The sequence below is a fragment of the Otolemur garnettii genome, unplaced genomic scaffold (genome assembly GCF_000181295.1).
Source record: "Otolemur garnettii isolate 467f Iridium unplaced genomic scaffold, OtoGar3 scaffold00140, whole genome shotgun sequence".
In the NCBI taxonomy this organism is placed as follows: Eukaryota; Metazoa; Chordata; class Mammalia; order Primates; family Galagidae; genus Otolemur; species Otolemur garnettii.
In genome coordinates this window covers 1,997,554-2,013,596 of record NW_003852535.1, presented here as the reverse complement: position 1 = coordinate 2,013,596, position 16,043 = coordinate 1,997,554, and the positions used below count along the sequence as shown (strand labels likewise).

At 51.0% G+C, this 16,043-nt stretch overlaps 2 protein-coding genes across 5 annotated transcripts in view; both read right to left on the bottom strand.

Annotated features, from left to right (window-relative positions):
• TM7SF2 (transmembrane 7 superfamily member 2) overlaps positions 1–3,568 on the bottom strand; it is a 6,095-nt gene extending 2,527 nt beyond the window's left edge. Inside the window, exons 1-5 of one of the 2 annotated variants that reach the window (XM_023518457.1) lie at positions 3,348–3,568; positions 2,718–2,914; positions 2,553–2,607; positions 2,010–2,204; positions 1,826–1,929 (exon numbers count right to left, since the gene is read on the bottom strand). In XM_023518457.1, the coding sequence (XP_023374225.1) occupies positions 1,826–1,929; positions 2,010–2,204; positions 2,553–2,607; positions 2,718–2,914; positions 3,348–3,396 (600 nt within the window). In that variant the 5' untranslated portion in view covers positions 3,397–3,568. The remainder of the gene's footprint in view (positions 1–1,825; positions 1,930–2,009; positions 2,205–2,552; positions 2,608–2,717; positions 2,915–3,347) is intronic. The other variant, XM_003798636.3, reaches the window with a different exon arrangement.
• Positions 3,569–3,697: 129 nt separating this feature from the next.
• The window catches only part of VPS51 (VPS51, GARP complex subunit), an 18,098-nt gene continuing 5,752 nt past the window's right edge, over positions 3,698–16,043 (bottom strand). For all 3 annotated transcript variants that reach the window (XM_003798635.2, XM_023518456.1, XM_023518455.1), the window contains exons 3-10: positions 7,780–7,926; positions 7,489–7,708; positions 6,689–7,406; positions 6,073–6,288; positions 5,694–5,912; positions 4,873–4,994; positions 4,697–4,784; positions 3,698–4,114 (exon numbers count right to left, since the gene is read on the bottom strand). In XM_003798635.2, the coding sequence (XP_003798683.1) occupies positions 3,854–4,114; positions 4,697–4,784; positions 4,873–4,994; positions 5,694–5,912; positions 6,073–6,288; positions 6,689–7,406; positions 7,489–7,708; positions 7,780–7,926 (1,991 nt within the window). In that variant the 3' untranslated portion in view covers positions 3,698–3,853. The remainder of the gene's footprint in view (positions 4,115–4,696; positions 4,785–4,872; positions 4,995–5,693; positions 5,913–6,072; positions 6,289–6,688; positions 7,407–7,488; positions 7,709–7,779; positions 7,927–16,043) is intronic.

Sequence of the window (16,043 nt, the reverse complement as noted above, 5' to 3'; positions counted from 1 at the left end):
AAAAAAAAAAAAAAGGAATGGAGTCTTGCTCTAGCTCAGGCTAGTCTTGAATTCCTTGGTCCTTGCCCTACAGTGAGTGGCCCGGCTGGACATGGGCAGGGGCATGCCTGAACTCCTGAGCTCAGGCATTCCACCCACCTCGGCCTCCCAGAATGCTAGGATTACAAGCATGAGCCACCGTACCCAGCCTCAGACCTGGTTTTGAATCAGCTCTGCCACTTGGGCAGAGTGCTTAGGCTCTCCAAAGCCCATCCCCACACTCGTGTGGAAATGGGGGTAATTAGAGACCTGCTTCATGAAGCTGAGAACTCAATGGCATTGTGCCATTAAGCACTAAGCACAGCATTTTGGGCACATGGTAAGTGTGAGTGGTGGCTAGCTGGAGCTGACCTGTGTTTAGAAGCCATGACCTTGACTCTGTCATTAAGGTTACCTCTTCTAAGCCTCACAGTAATCTTGGGAGAAAGCTTTAATTTTATCCTATTTCACAGAAGAGGAAATAGCCACAGAGGTTGATGTTCCTGTGGTTAGGCCAGAATCATAGTGGGTACTTAGCACACCTGCCTCAGATGAGATCATTTCCAGGGTGACATGAGAGACCTTAACGAAGAGTTCCTCAGGTAATCTTGGTTGTGGTCCAGCTTGGGTAATTATAACATAAGAACCCAGTAGGAGGCTAGGCACTCATAGCTCAGTGGTTAGGGCACCAGCCACATGTACCAGGACTGGTGGGTTCGAACTTGGCCAGGGCCTGCTAAACAATGACAACAGCAACAAAATAGCTGAGCATCATGGCAGGTGCCTGTAGCCCCAGCTACTTGGGACTTGAGTCCACATTCATTTCACAAACATTTGTTGAGTCCACCATGTGCCCTAGGTACTGGGAGACAAAAAAAAATCTCAGGCACCCTTCTCACCTCAAAACTCTTGGGCTTAGGCAAGAGTTCAGAGGCTGAGCCAAGAGAATCACCTAAGCCCAAGAGTTTGAGGTTGCTGTGAGCTGAGTTGCCACCCACACTCTACCGAGGGCGACATACTGAGACTCTGTCTCAAAAAAAAAAAAAAAAGAAAGAAAGAAAGAAAGAAAAGAACCCAGTAGGAATGCTGTCAAGGTCCCCAGTAACAGACAAGTTGCTAATACAGTGATCAACTCTAAGTTCTGCAGTGCTCTGACCCACCAAGTAGCATGTGATCTCCTTCCCGGAAATAGACTCTGGGCTTGACTACTGTATTCAAAATTGCACATACTAGGCTGGGCACTCTGGCTCACACCTGTATTCCTAACATTCTGGGAAGCCAAGGTGGGTGACAGATTTGAAACCAGTCTGGGCCAGAGCGATACCCGGTCTCTAAAAATGGCTGGGCATTGTGGCGGGTACCTATAGTCCCAGCTATTTAGGAGCTGAGGCAAGAGAATCACTTGAGCCCAAGAGTTTGAGGTTGCTGTGAGCTATGAGGCCACAGCACTCCATGGGGGCAATAAACTGAAAAAGAAAACAAAATTGCACATGTTCTCCTAGATCCCTGTGCTTTGTTCCCCCGTACTTGTCATTCCTGACATGCTATGTATACTTTACTTTTTCTTTTTCTTTCTTTTCTTTTCTTTCTTTCTTTTTTTTTGGTCTGTCTTTTCCTCTAGAATGTAGGCTCTATGCGGCAGAGATTTTTTGTCTCCCAGTACCTAGGGCACATGGTGGACTCAACAAATGTTTGTGAAATGAATGAATGATTGATGATTCATGCCTGCACAAATTTTGACTTTGCCTTGCCCAAACACTGTTCTCCCATTGCCCCTGTCCCCTGGCTGCAAGCCAGCCCAGCATACCCAGCTGATGAGGCCAGGCCGAAGTTCACAGAAATATTTAAAGTCAAAGGAATAGATGCGAGGGTTGAGTTCCCGTCCCAGGAAAAAGTCGTAAATTGGATTACCTGAAGAATAATGGGGGATGAAGGTGGAGGCAGGAGCCCCTGTCTGCCTCCATCTCTACTCCCCAGGGACCCCATCTTACCTGAGTTTCCCCCAGGTGCCAGGGCTGAGGCAGGTGCTACCAGAGCCTTCATATAGAGAAAGAGGCTGAAGATGAAAGCCGTGAGGGTGGCCACAAAAGCCAGGGGCAGGAGCATTTCCGGGAGAGCCCTGAGGGGCAGCCCCACTGACACCCCCAGCCCCACCAGCAGAGCTGTCAGCACCAGGGCCTGGAAGCCTGAACCACAGCACACAATGAGTCCTGGGACTGTGCACCTGCAGGTCCCCCCAGTACACACCTGCCACCCCCCCCCACACCCCAAAGTACAGAGAGGACACAGACTTTGTCTCAAGCATTAGGCTGCCCTCTTGGCCTTGGGGATCACTCTAACTGCACAGAGCAGTAGTAAGTGGCATAGGGGTGTGGGGACAAGGGGCATGGAGAGACCCCAGGCGTCTGTCCCGGCGGTAGAAGGGGCACGTAAAGGAGCTTAGGGTTAGGGCTAATCTCCACAGACCTCCCAGCTACCCCTGGAGTTCTGCCCCCACCCGCGCAAATCCTGGGCAAGGGTCCCCCTCCAGACACCGTTAATGGGGTAGCAGAGGCGACTCTTGTCCTTCAATTCCTGCCCCTCAGCCACCTACAGATACGAAGGGTTCTGTTAAGGCTTGCACAGGGGATGGAAGGAGGGTCTTCTCCATAGCCGAGCCCTTCCTTCCTCCCCCACGCGTCCGCGAGCAGAGCCCACACCTTGCGCGCTGGCAATAGGTAGAGCGCCACCTGCAGGCTGAGCCAGGTGAGCCACAGCAGCAGCGCCCGCGGGCTCCACAGCTCCTCCGGCCCGGGCAGGTAGGGGGGTGGGCCCAGTAGCCGCGCCGGGCCTGAGCGGGCCACCAAGAGCAGATGGAACATGGTGGCAGGCAGCAGCAGCAGCAGCGCCGCAGCGCCTAGGAGAGGAGGCCACAGCGTTGGGCGTCCGCTCCCCGGCTCCCCCCCACCCCGACCCCTGCAGGCTCCCTGTCTTCCTGGGGTCTTCCATTCCCAGCGCCCGCCTGCCTATCCTGTTCTTAGCCCTCTGCCCCCAAGACCCCCGCTGCCTTCCAGTCCCCTTCCCTGACTTCCATCTTGGTCCCCAGCCCCCAGACCTCCTCGATGAACCAACCTCCTGTTCTGACTCCCAGTCTACTCCACAAATCACCTGCTCTGCAGCATCCAGAACCAGCTCCTTCTCAGCTCTCACCAGACACTATCCCTCCAAACCCCGGATTTCCCCCAAGCCTTCCATCTTCAAATCTTGCCCCCCTCCCGGCTCGTAGCACACCCCCTCCAGCTCTCCCTCGCTCAGCCTCTGCCCCAGTTACTCCCTCTCTGGTCCATTACCCAAGGGCCCCCCGAATTCCAGCGGGGCCTGGGAGCCCTGAGGGGCCATGGTCTCCGCTCCACCGGAGAGAGGGGGCTCACAAAAGTCGGTCAAGGAAACACAGCTTGTTCCACCCCCTAGGATGGGATCAGTGATTTGGAGGGTCCTGCTGCGCCTGCACCTGTCTCAACGCTCAGCTTAGACAGCGACCAGACTTGTCCCAAGGGCTTTCAATGGCCCCACCCCCGGCCCATCCTGAGCCCAGAGCACCAGCCAATCCGCTCTGGGGGTGGACCCGACACGGGCGCCTCATAAGGCGCCTCAGCCGCAAAACTCCACCCCCAGCAAGTCCCGCCCAGCAATCCAGAGGTAGGAGGAGGCCGCACTTGTTTATTAGGCGGGTCCGGACACCTGCCGGTGAGGAATGACCGCCAGGGCCAAGACCAAGGCAGGGGCGGGTTGGGACTCCGGAGCAGGCCTGCGCACAGCAGCTGCAGAACGGGCCTGTGCACAGCAGCTGCAGGGCCTAGCCGCGCTCACAAATGACCTCCACCACACTGGGCTCCATGGGCACTGGGTCCAGGCAGCGAAGGGCAGCCGAGGCCACCACTTCGTCCAGCAGCAGGTGCACGAGCTCCTCGTCTGCCACAAAGCGCCACAGGTAGAGTTGCAAAAAGTGGCAGTCCACTTGCACTTGCTGTAGCCCAAAGCGCCCGAAGGTGCGCAACCGGACACACTCTAGCAGCGTCTTCAGGCTGATCTTGATGATACCAGTCAGCACTGACACCTGCAGGCAAGGACACAGGGATGCAGCTGTAACAGAAGATGTTGGAGGAGGGGCAACCACTTCTCAGCAGGAGCCAGAGGAGACCTAAAATGCCCATAGTTACAATGAGGCAGAAAGTCCCAGGGCCCAGGTAAGATGAGAGGAATACAATATTAGCACCATCTGGAGGGGACAGGTAGAGCCCAGCAATTAAGAGGCAGAGGCGGAGTCCCACAGCAACACGGGGTGGGAGGAGCATTACTGAGTTAGAAGGAGGGCACCAGATACATAAGCTTAGGTTGGCCTAGGAAAGAGAGCATAGTGTGAATAGAAATCTTGGGGAGGATGTAGGACTACTGTGGGGACAAGGACAAGGGCAAAAAGGCATGTTAATTCAGCACCCAAAGCCAGCCTGGGCACATACCAAGGTCAGAGCTATGGAATGGTGGTGTTAGGGTTTTGGACTAGTAAAACAGCCCTGGAGACAAGAGACTGGAGTGTCAGGGTCAGCCCTAGTTGGGCACAGACAGGGTTCTAGGGCTCCCTGGGATGTTGTGGGGCTACTTCAGCCAACCTTCCCCGGGTCTGGGTCACTGAGTTCACCTTGTTGAACTCCACAGGGCTGAACACATCAATACGTTCAGAAAATAGCTTCTGGATATTGCTCAAGAGGTTGGTGTCCATTGGGGCACTGGATGGGAAGACACAAGAAATCAGGGCCCACTCTGCATCTTCTTCCTCTTTTGTCCATCCCCTGGGGCTCTCCTGACCAGCCAGACCTGGGTGTATAGCTAGGGGCATAGCGGCCCTGCTGCCTGGAGCTGCTGTACACGGAGAAGGTCCTTTTGCTGGAGTCGCTGCTCTGGGCCTTGCGAACACCCTCTTCGTACAGGAGCCCCACCTAGTGGCGAAAGAAAGTACTGCAAGGAGGCCGGAGCCTGGGGAATCCGCCGCCCATCAGGTGCGGAGGACGCTCTAAGTTACTACTCAATTGTTACAAGAACAGAAGGCAGTGACCAAAGAGCCAGCAATCTAGTTGGTATAAGATCACTATTTAGGGCCTGGCACGGCGGCTCACGCCTGTAATCCTAGCACTCTGGGAGGCCAAGGCAGGGGGATTGCTTGAGTTTAGGAGTTTGAATCAAGACCAAGCAAAAGCACCCGGTCTCTACTAAAAAAAAAGAAAAAAAAGGAAGAAAGAAAAACTTGCCAGGCGCCTGTAGTCCCAGCTACTCGGGAAGCTGAAGCAAGAGGATCACTTGAGTCCAAGAATTTGATGTTGCTGGGAGCTATGATGATGCCATGGCACCCAACCCCAGGGTGACAGACTCTGTCTCAAAAAAAAAATCTCTATTTATAAAACCAGTGGAGTACAGCAAAGGCAGGACACCGGAGTTGGTCTGAGGCCCAATCTTCAACCCCAGTCCTGCATCCAGTTCCTAGTTGACCCTGGACCTCAGCTTCCCCATAGGTGAAATGGGGGCAATGATGCCATAATCTAGAGCTAAGGAGGATCAAAGCCATGGATACTGGCACTGCTGATTCCTGCTGTCTTAATATTCAGAGGGCTGTCTCCCAGCACTCCCAACCTGCACAGCACCTGCACGTCAATGGCTGTGGTGTCCTCCACCACCCGCTTCATGACGGCACGCACATTCCGGGGCTCCAGGGTACTGAGCCAGTCCCGGGTCTCCACACTCTTGCGCAGCATCTGTGATATGACCAGGCCCTGCACCTTCACATAGTGGGTCAGCAGCCGCCGTGCTGTCTCCCTGGCTTCTGCACACAGTGCACTCACAGGTGTCACTGGAGATTGGTCCTAGGCAAGGAGGCAGAGGACAAGGAGTGGATACAGAGGGCAGCTCAGGAGCTGGGCACAGACTAGGCAAGGTAGAGGCTTGGGTAGGCAAAGGTGGGGCAGGATCCAGCCTCCTATGTTCTCAACACCACTATCTCCCCCCCCCCCCATAAGCTAGCACCTGCACCAGAAACTGTTCATCAGTGAGGGTGAGGATATAGGAGATGGTGGCTGTCTCATAGTCCAGGCAGAGGCGGGAGAGCAGCAAGAGCAGGGCAGGTGGTGTGGCACCCCCCTTCTCCCCAGGGCTGTCACAGAAGCTCTGAGCTGTCTGGCACATGGAATGGATGAAGCCCACGATGAGACCCTCGCGGACGCCCTGGCTGCAAAATTCGCCCTGTGAAGAGGAAGGACCCAGATATAGAGCAGTTCCACTCTTCCAGGCGGGGGTTGCTTATGACCTTCTGCTGAGGCCCTCAGTGCCCTAGCTCTTCTCCAAAGGACAGCATCATCCTGCATTCCAAGTACCCCAGTGCAACTCCTCTGCTTAGGGGTGGGAGAGTGCAAACAGTGGAGACCCTGAAACCTCCCTATTCTCAGCCCAGCTGCAGATGTCCTCAGAGCCATCCCCACCCTCCAGGTTGAGCCTCAAGAGAACATGAAACAACAACCAGAGTGCCTTTGGGAAGAACTGTGTGTGCTCAGGTAACTTGTCCCCAGTTCTCCAAGTGCTGGTAAAAGGGTATTAGAGGGCCAACCAGAAGGATGAATAAGAAACGCCCAAGGGAAAGCCATACCCGGAAGTAGGGCTTGTTGGAGAAGGACACCTCCTTGGCGGTGAAGAGGTGCACTGCAGCCAGGGAGGCTTTGATGTGGCTCAGGACGGAGCTGGCCACATTGGCCAGCAATTCCGCCAGGCCAGGGCCTTCCTTCCCAGTCAGGCGAGGTGCAGCCAGAGCCTGGCGCACATCAGTCAGGCAACCAAGGAAGGCTGCCCGCAGCCCCTGCAGGTGGTGGCCCAGGCGCTCACGGGCCACTCGCTCCACAATCTCTGTGGCAGCCTCTGCAAGCCCAGCAGCTGCTAGCAGGGCTCCAGGGGCCCGCAGGCGCCGGTGGAAGCGGTCCAGCGCCCGCACCAGCAGCGAGTTGTCACCACCCCCCTGCTCCTGTGCAAGTCGGCGTTCCACCAGTGCAAAGTAGCGGCCACCCAGCTCCTGGGCAAAGGCTGCCAGCTTCTCGGCACCCGCAGGACCCTGGGCCGCAAACAGCTCTTGGTAGGCTGCAGCCACCTGGCAGAGGCCACCCACGAAGCCGCTGCCTCCATGGTCTGTGAACTCTAACACGTCTGGAGCTGGAGGAGAGGGCCCTAGCTCGGCCTCCAAGCTGCTCAGCTCCTCCTCCAGCCGCCCACGGGCGTGGGCCAGGAACTCCTCGCACAGCTCCTCCCCCGGCTCGCCCAGGGCTAGCAGTAGCTCCACGCACTCCGCCTGCTCAGGAGCTCCGGAACTGCCCTCCCTACAGAGAAGGAGATGGCAGTGAAGGACTACAGCTCTGGAAGGGCCCGGGGAGGGCTGGGGTGATGGGCCAAGGGACACACCTGAAACGTTGCCGTAGCTGCTGGACCAGGCGGGCAGTGATGACCTGACAGTCATCCTGGATGGCACGGAACGAGGGCAGGTGCTGGTACTGCTGCAGCACAGCCTGTGCGCGGGCCTGGTAGCGCACTGCCTGCCCGTAGGCGCCCATCTCCACACACTTCGTGAGGCGCGAAGGCAACTCGAAAAGGAACTGCAGCTTCCGTAGCAGCGCGTGAACCCCTGGGGACCAGGAGGTGGTTAGCCCAGACTCCAAGGGTGGCCCACCAGAGGTCCCACTTGGCAACGCCCACCTGCCAGCTTGGTGATGCGCTCATGGCGATCCTGCAGTGTGGCACTGATGCGTGCACTAAAGTCCGTGATCACTGCCATGTTGGTGGCTAGCCGGTCCATCTCGTCCTCCATCTTCCGGAAATCATTCTTCATCTTCCGGATGGTGTCTGGGCGGGCAAGGGTCAGGAAGAGGGAAAAGATGACTGGGGCAGGTACTCTCCTGGAGCAACAGCTCTCTCATATCCCCTTAACCAACTCATCTGACACTGCTCCTCTACGGTTGCAGTGATGCTCCAGAGGGAGCCAGCTACCAGGATGCGGGTCATAGAGCAAATGGGGGAGGAGTGTGTCTGTCAGTGCAGCAAGCATTTTTACCCACACTCAGTGTGCCCAGGAAGCCACAGTTTCTACTTCATAAGATGCCCACATCCAAAGGAGGGCTCACAGGCCTTAGCACTAGCTGAAATGACTTCCTTTTTTTTTTTTTGAGACAGAGTCTGGTTATGTCACCCTAGGCAGAGTGCTGTGGCATCACAGCTCACAGTAACCTCAAATTCCTGGGCTTAAGCAACTCTCTTGCCTCAGCCTCCCAAGTAGCTAGGACTACAGGCGCCCACCACAATGCCCGGCTATTTTTGTTGTTGCAGTTGTCATTGTGTTTTAGCTGGCCCTGGCTGGGTTTGAACCCACCAGCCCTGGTATATGTGGCTGGCGCCCTACACTCTGAGCTATGGACATCACCCTGAAATGACTTTCTTTTAATTTTTTCCCAGATATCCCTTTAAAAAGAATGTATGTATGTATTTTTCCAGATCCTTTTCTTTTAGGCTTTTTAGACAATAGTCTTGCTTTTTCTCCCTTGCTAGTGCACAATGGCATCATCATGCTCACTGCAGCCACAAACTCCTGGCTCAAACGATCCTCCTGCCTCAGCCTCCCAAGTAGCTGGGACTTGAGGCAACCACCACCACGCCTGGCTAATTTTTCTGTATTTTGTACAAACAAAATCTCACTTTTGCTCATGCTGATCTTGAGCTCCTGAGCTCAAGCCATCCTCCCACATAAGTCTCCCAAAGTGCTCGGTTTATAGGCATGAGCCACCATGCTTGGCCTCAGATCCTTTCCTTTAACTGTTCCATTAGAAGGCAAGTTCTGCAATGGGAGGGCCTGCCTGGGGTTCCCAGGCACACTCCCCAGCCCAGTAGAGTGGGAGGAGGGTGACAGTAAACACCTCTTTACCTTTATCTTCTTTCAGAAACCCCAAGCCCTTTCATTCCACTTTCTGGAAGATGGACTAACTTCTCTGAGGTGGCCTTTCCTTTTTATCCTGACAGTAACCTGCCTGAGGAGGCTGTTCTTCCTTTCACAACTAAGGTGCCTCAGGGTCTGGCCCCTTAACACTTCTAGTACATTTCTAAACCTCCTCTCTTCAAAGCTGAGGCTTCTTGGAAGACCATGCCATCAAACTACACCCCTGTGCACTGCCATCTCTGATGTCTACCTGCCACACTTCACAGTTCCTGATCACTGTCTGCTTTTGTGCCCCCTTGTCACCTCCTTGTGGACATCCACATCTACATGGATGAGTCCTCAAACATTCTTGACTGTTCACTGACCTCCTCAATTCTATCTATTCTTGTCTCTGCCTCACATGGTCTACCCTTTCCTTGCCATCACCAAGAACTGACCCCTCTGAAGTTTTAGCTTCAAGCCTTGCCACCTCCTGTAATTGTGATCATTCACCCTGTCTGCCCAACTCTAACAATTCTTTGGGCTTATCAGAAACTCTAAACACACAAATTCTAGCACTTGGTCACTATTCTCCATGTCCCTTCTGGCTGCACTGCCTCTTCACTCTTAGAATTTGTGATTCTCCATCAGGGCTGTCCTATGTTTGTGAGTGCTCTGCTTCTCTGGCTCCCCTCCATCACTTGTCACAAAAACTCTAGGGCCTGTAATCCCACCCCTTTGGGAGGCTAGCACAGGAGGACTGCTTGAACCCAGGAGTTTGAGATCAACCTGGGCAACATAGCCAGCCTCCATCTCTACAAAAATTGGCCACACATAGTGGCAGATGCCTGTAGTCCCAGCTACTTGGAAGGCTGAGGTGGGAGTATCACTTGAGCTCAGTTGTTCGAGGCTATGATCATGCCATTGCACTCAAGCCTGGGCAACAGAGCAAGCCTTGTTTCTAAAAAACAAACACAAAGGCTAGACGCTGTGGCTCATACCTGTAATCCTAGTACTCTGGGAGGCCAAGGCAGGTGGATCTCCTGAACTCAGGAGTTCAAGACCAGCCTGAGCAAGAGACTCCTTGTCCACTAAAAATAGAAAAACTTGGGGCAGCACCTGTGGCTCAAGGAGTAGGGCGCCGGCCCCATATGCCAGTGGTGGCGGGTTCAAACCCAGCCACAGGCAAAAACTGCAAAAAAATAATAATAATAATAATAATAATAATAATAATAAAATAAAATAAAAAATAGAAAAACTATCCAGGCATTGTGGCAGGCGTCTGTAGTCCCAGCTACTACAGAGGCTGAAGCAAGAGGATCACTTGAGCCCAGGAGTTTGAAGTTGCTGTAAGCTAGGATGCCACAGCATTCTACCCGGGGCACAGAGTGAGACTCCATCTCAAAAAACAAAACAAAACAAACAAACACAAAAAAACAAAGTGCAGATGAAGCCCAACTAGCCACTTACCCCTGAACATACAGGGCTGGGCCACAAAATCACTCTAAATTTAGTCTTCCTTTACATTTTATGACCTCAAATCTCAAAGTGGCACTCCACACTGCCCAGCCACCCTTTCAAACCTTCTAAGGCAGTGGTTCTCAACCTTCCTAATGCTGTGGCCCTTTAATACAGTTCCACAGGTTGAAAACTGCTGTACTAGGGGGGTCCGTTTTCTCCTCAGTTCTCTATATTCCAATACATGCTAACTTTCAACAAGGTACGCTGTTTCATACCCATACTTTGTGGGGAAAATAAAAGCAAACTTCAACCCCCTCCAATCTGCAGAGCAAACAGACATCTACCAATGTCTGTGCCCTCTACCTTCCCTCTCCTGAGTCACCACAGGACCTGCTGCCTAATGCCCTATTCAATGTGGACAGCAGCTCACGCATAGCACACAGCAAACAAAACTCCTAATAATTCCCAAAGCTATTCCTCTGCTCATCTTTTCCATCTTGCCTCCCAGCCATTTCCAAAGAGTCATCTTTTGTTTGTTTAGTGAATTTTCTGACTTACTAAACCTAAATTAGTTTCTGAGCAAATTCTATAAAGCCTGAGTTCTTTTTTTTTTCTTTTTGAGACAGAGCCTCAAGCTGTCCCCCTGGGTAGAGTGCCGTGGCATTACAGCTCACAGCAACCTCCAACTCCTGGGCTCAAGCGAGTCTCTTGCCTCCGCCTCCCAAGTAGCTGGGACTACAGGCGCCCGCCACAACCCCCGGCTATTTTTTGGTTGCAGCCGTCATTGTTGTTTTGGCGGGTCCAGGCTGGGGATTCGAACCCGCCACCTTAGGTGTATGTGGCTGGCGCCTTAGCTGGTTGAGCTATAGGCGCCGAGCCAAAGCCTGAGTTCTTTATTGCGTGTAGTCACTAAGATCTTTACTTGGTTAGTCTGGTAATCGGTTAATGCTTGGACAGCATTTTCCTTAAATTCCTGGAACTAGTAAATCTCTATCTTTGCTCAGAAGCTCTGAGTGTGGGGTGGTGCCTGTGGCTCAAAAGGATAGGGCGCCAGTCCCATATGCCGGAGGTGGCGGGTTCAAACCCAGCACTGGCCAAAAACTGCAAAAAAAAAGAAGCTCTGGATATGTGCTGAGGCATGCTTTAAACACTCTGCCAGGCTGTTTAATTTCCGTCTTAGCCTACATCTTCTGCTTATTAAGAGCCTCAAGATGAGTCAAAAGTGAGAGATTAGGGCACTCTTGGGCTTCCCTAAGCATACACACAGACCTATAAATGCATGTGACCTTCAAGATTCCCAGGAACAAAAATAAATAAATAAATAATAAAAAGATTCCCAGGAACATGTCGGAGCTTGTCCAAGCCCCTATGGACATCTCATTACTCATCTTCTCCATTTAGACTTTTCTATTAGTCTATTATCTGCTACACCATGACCCATCAACTCAAGCAGTTCCAACGCTTGCTATAATTGTTTTGATGAACAACACTAGTGAAAGGCTTTTAGCACTGGGCAACCTCCAAGGCAGGTCAAATAAAGACAAGCCTCTGGAGTAGAGACTCTAAAGAAACCACCAGACAGGTCAAATAATGACAATTTGGGTATGAGGCTTTGAAAGAGCTCTACCTTTGTTCTGATCCATCCAGTACCGGGCATATAAGCTGTTCTATAGCTGAGCTGGAGAATAAGTGGTAAGGCTAAAGAAAGTTAAAATAAGGGTGTAATCCTAGCCACTCTGGAAGGCCAACGAGAGTAGAATGCTCCAGCTGAGGAGTTCAAGACCAGCCTGAGGGCTCGGTGCCAGTAGCACAGTGGTTACACCACATACACTGAGGCAGCCGGCTTGGGCCTGCTAAAAAACAATGACAACTGCAACAAAAGAAATAGCCAGGCATTGTGGTGGGCACCTATAATCCCAGCTACTTGGGAGGCTGAGGCAAGAGAATCATTTAAGCCCAAGAGTTTGAGGTTGCTGTGAGCTGTGACACCACAGTGCTCTACTGAGGGCGACATAATGAAACTGTCTCAAAAAAAAAAAAAAAGAGAGAGAGAGAGAAGCCTGAGCCAAGAGTAAGATCACCATCTGTACTAAAAATAGAAAAGTTAGCTGGGCGGCACCTATAGTCCCAGCTACTCAGGAGGCTGAGGCAAGAGAAGTTCTTGAGCCCTAGATTTGGAAGTTGCTGTGAGCTATGATGCCACAGCATTCTACCTAGTGCGAAAGAGTAAGACTGCCCACCCCACTCCCCCAAAAAGAAAGTTAAAATACCACAGGGTTCACTATTCTTACCAAGATTCAGCCATTTTTTCTTGAATAAATACTAGCTGGACGGCTACAAATCTTGGTTAATATCTGGAGTTCTGAAAATTTGTTTCTGATGATTTTGGCTTGATTCTTCATTGTTTTTATGGAGGAGAAAAATATCTAATGCATGTACTCCACCATTTTTCCTGATTATTACTGCAGAATCTCACTACCGGTTCCGGGTTTTGTTCTTTCTTTCTCCCACCCCCCTTTTTTCTTTCCTTTTTTTTCTTCCTTCTTTTTCTTTCCTTTTTTTCTCACCACCTGTTTTGTGTAAATGAAATCTTACTGGGAAACAGCCATGGTCATTCATGTATATATTGTCTCTAGATGCGTTTAGGCTATAATGGCAGAACTGAATAGCTGCAACAGGGACCAGATATTTTATTTTATTTTATTTATTTATTTATTTATTTTTTGAGACAGAGCCTCAAGCTGTCCCCCTGGGTAGAGTGCCGTGGCATTACAGCTCACGGCAACCTCCAACTCCTGGGCTCAAGCGAGTCTCCTGCCTCCACCTCCCAAGTAGCTGGGACCACAGGCGCCCGCCACAACGCCCGGCTATTTTTTTGGTTGCAGCCATCATTGTTGTTTTGGTGGGTCCGGGCTGGGGATTCGAACCCGCCACCTTAGGTGTACGTGGCTGATGCCTTAGCCGGTTGAGCTATAGGCGCCGAGCCAGGGACCAGATATTTCAAAAAGCCTTAAATATTTATTTTTGGTGCTTCTCAGAAAAAGACTCCCAAAGTCGGCTATATGATCAGGCCTTGCTCCCTTTTCCCCCAATGCTCCTCTTCTCCCTGCAGTGGACAGCTTTCCCAGGGCCTTTGCATTGGTTGTTTCATCAGTCTGGGTCGTTCAGTCCCCAGATCCTCCTGTGACTCATTTATCATTCATCTTAATTGTCACCTTCTCAGAAAAGCCTTTCTCTGCCACCCTTTCTAAATTTTTTTTTTGTTTTTTTAATTTTTGCTTTCAATTTCTGCTGGCTTTCACTTTATCTTAGTTTGAAGTTGTTTTTTATTTTTATTTTTATTTATTTTTTTTTACTTCTTCCTCCTGTAGTGATTCTCTTGCCCCCCATGTAGCTGGGATCACAACGTCCGGCTGTTTTTTTTTTGTTGTTGTTGTTGTAGAGACAGGGTCTCACTCTGGCTCACTCTCCCTCATGCTGGTCTTCCACTGGTCTCAAACTCAGCTGAGCTCAGGCGATCCACCCGCCTTGGCCTCCCACAGCGCTGGGATAACAGGCGTGAGCCATCATGCCTGGCCATCTGCCATCCTTTCTAAACCAGTTCCTACCATCAACTCTCTAATGTATCATCCTGTTTCATTTTATCCAAAGATCTTGTCAAAAGTAAAATGACTTTATCTTCCTTTATTTATTGACTGTCTCTTTCTATAGAATGTACATTTTGTGACAGCTTATGATTGTCTGGTTTGCTGTTATATCTCCTATCCAGTGCTTAAGCTGCAACCTAGGGGTCATTCTTTACACCCAAAGCTCCTCAACGCCAAGGCTGTCCATACCACTCAGCCTGCCCATTACTGTCCATCTCCATCAGTATCATCCTGATAGGACCCAAATTTCTGGCCTAGACTACTGAAATGGCCTCACCCCTGCAAGCCATTCCTCCCAGTGCAGCTGGAGGGATCTCTTCAAAACACAAATCTGACCACATCATTCATCAGTCTAAACCAGTGGTTCCCAACCTTCCTAATGCCACAGCCCTTTAATACAGTTCCTGTGGGTCACTACTCACAGGATGAGAACTGACGGTCTAAACACATTGGCTTTACACTCTCTGGATGAAGCAAAATCCCTAACACATTCTGCAAGACCTCTAGTTAAACTCTACAAGAACTACTACCTACCTGGTGCCCAAACTCCCCTTCCCCTCCTTCTACAATAGATGTGCTCTCAACCCTTTGCTGAGGCCAGCCTCCCAACCTGTGCTCTGCTTCACCTCATCTCTGCTCCTTTCTCAGCTTTCTTTCTCTCTCTTGCCCTACCAATAAGCAATATGTGCTACAATACTCTCCTCAATACCGTGCCCAAGTTTATTATTAATTCTATTTCTTGGAATGTTTTCTTCATTTAGCTTCTAAGACATCTATGCTCCTGGTTATCCTCAAATCTCCCCAAATGTCTGTTTTGTCTGCAGGGTCTTCCTTGTCTTCATGACTTCTGAGTATCAGGAGGGTCCAGTGCTTGGTCTAGGCTTTACCTCAGACCAAGTGGGAGAATTTCCAGAAATCAGAATCTCTGACAAACCCCATAGGTGATCCTGTACCACTCACTGCTGTGTGAGGAACACTGGCTCCCCAAAGTATCCTGAAAGGGAAGAGAGAAGGGCTGGACTCAAGAAGGTGTTTGTTTCCCAGACATTTCTCCTGGGCTCTCAACAAACTTACTCAGACTTGATTTCTTTTCTCCTGGAACAGGAAGGGGTGAACTTCACCTCAAGGCCTCAATTTTAGCAGCCCTGCCTTGAGGGGGGCAGTGATTGAATGGAAAAAACAAATATTGTAGGGCAGTGATCCTCTTGCCTCAGCCTTCCAGAGTGCTAGGATCATATGCATGAGCCACTGAGCCTGCCCTTATTCCACTTTTCCACAGTTGCCAGCCTAGTCCATGCCACCAACATTTTGCTTACAGTGCTATAATAGCCCTCCAATGGGTATTCCTAATACCCTCACCTCCTTAAAGTCCATTCTCAACACAGTGGACAGAAGGGTCCTTTTAAACCAGAAGTCAGATCATCCCATTCCTCTGCTCAGTCTTACTCAGAGTAAAAAGCAGGATCCTCACAACCACCTACAAGTCTTTCCATAATCTAGTCGCCACTAACTCTCTGCCCTACCTATGCCTACCACACTCCCGTGCCTTCAACTGACTTCCCTGTTGCACTTTGAATCTACCAGATGTGCTTTCTGTTTTAAGCCTTTCCCTTCTGCTGTGTCATCTCCCCAGCCCCTCCTTCCCACATCTGGATCTTTCTCACCAAGGCCCTGCTCAAATGTCACCACCCCAAAATGGCCTTCCTATAATTATCCTAGCTAATGGTGGACCTCACACCCACCACTACTCTTTTTCTCTTTATTTTTTTCTTGTGCTTTCAGTACTTTTATCTGTATTCATTTATTGTCTATCTCCCCAACCAGAAGTGGGCTCCAGGAAGGAGCTTTGCCTGGCTGGCTCATTACTACATCCCCAATGTGCAGAATAGCCTCAGTAACTATTCTTTGAATGAATATAAGACTTTAGAGTCCTTTTTTTTTTTTTT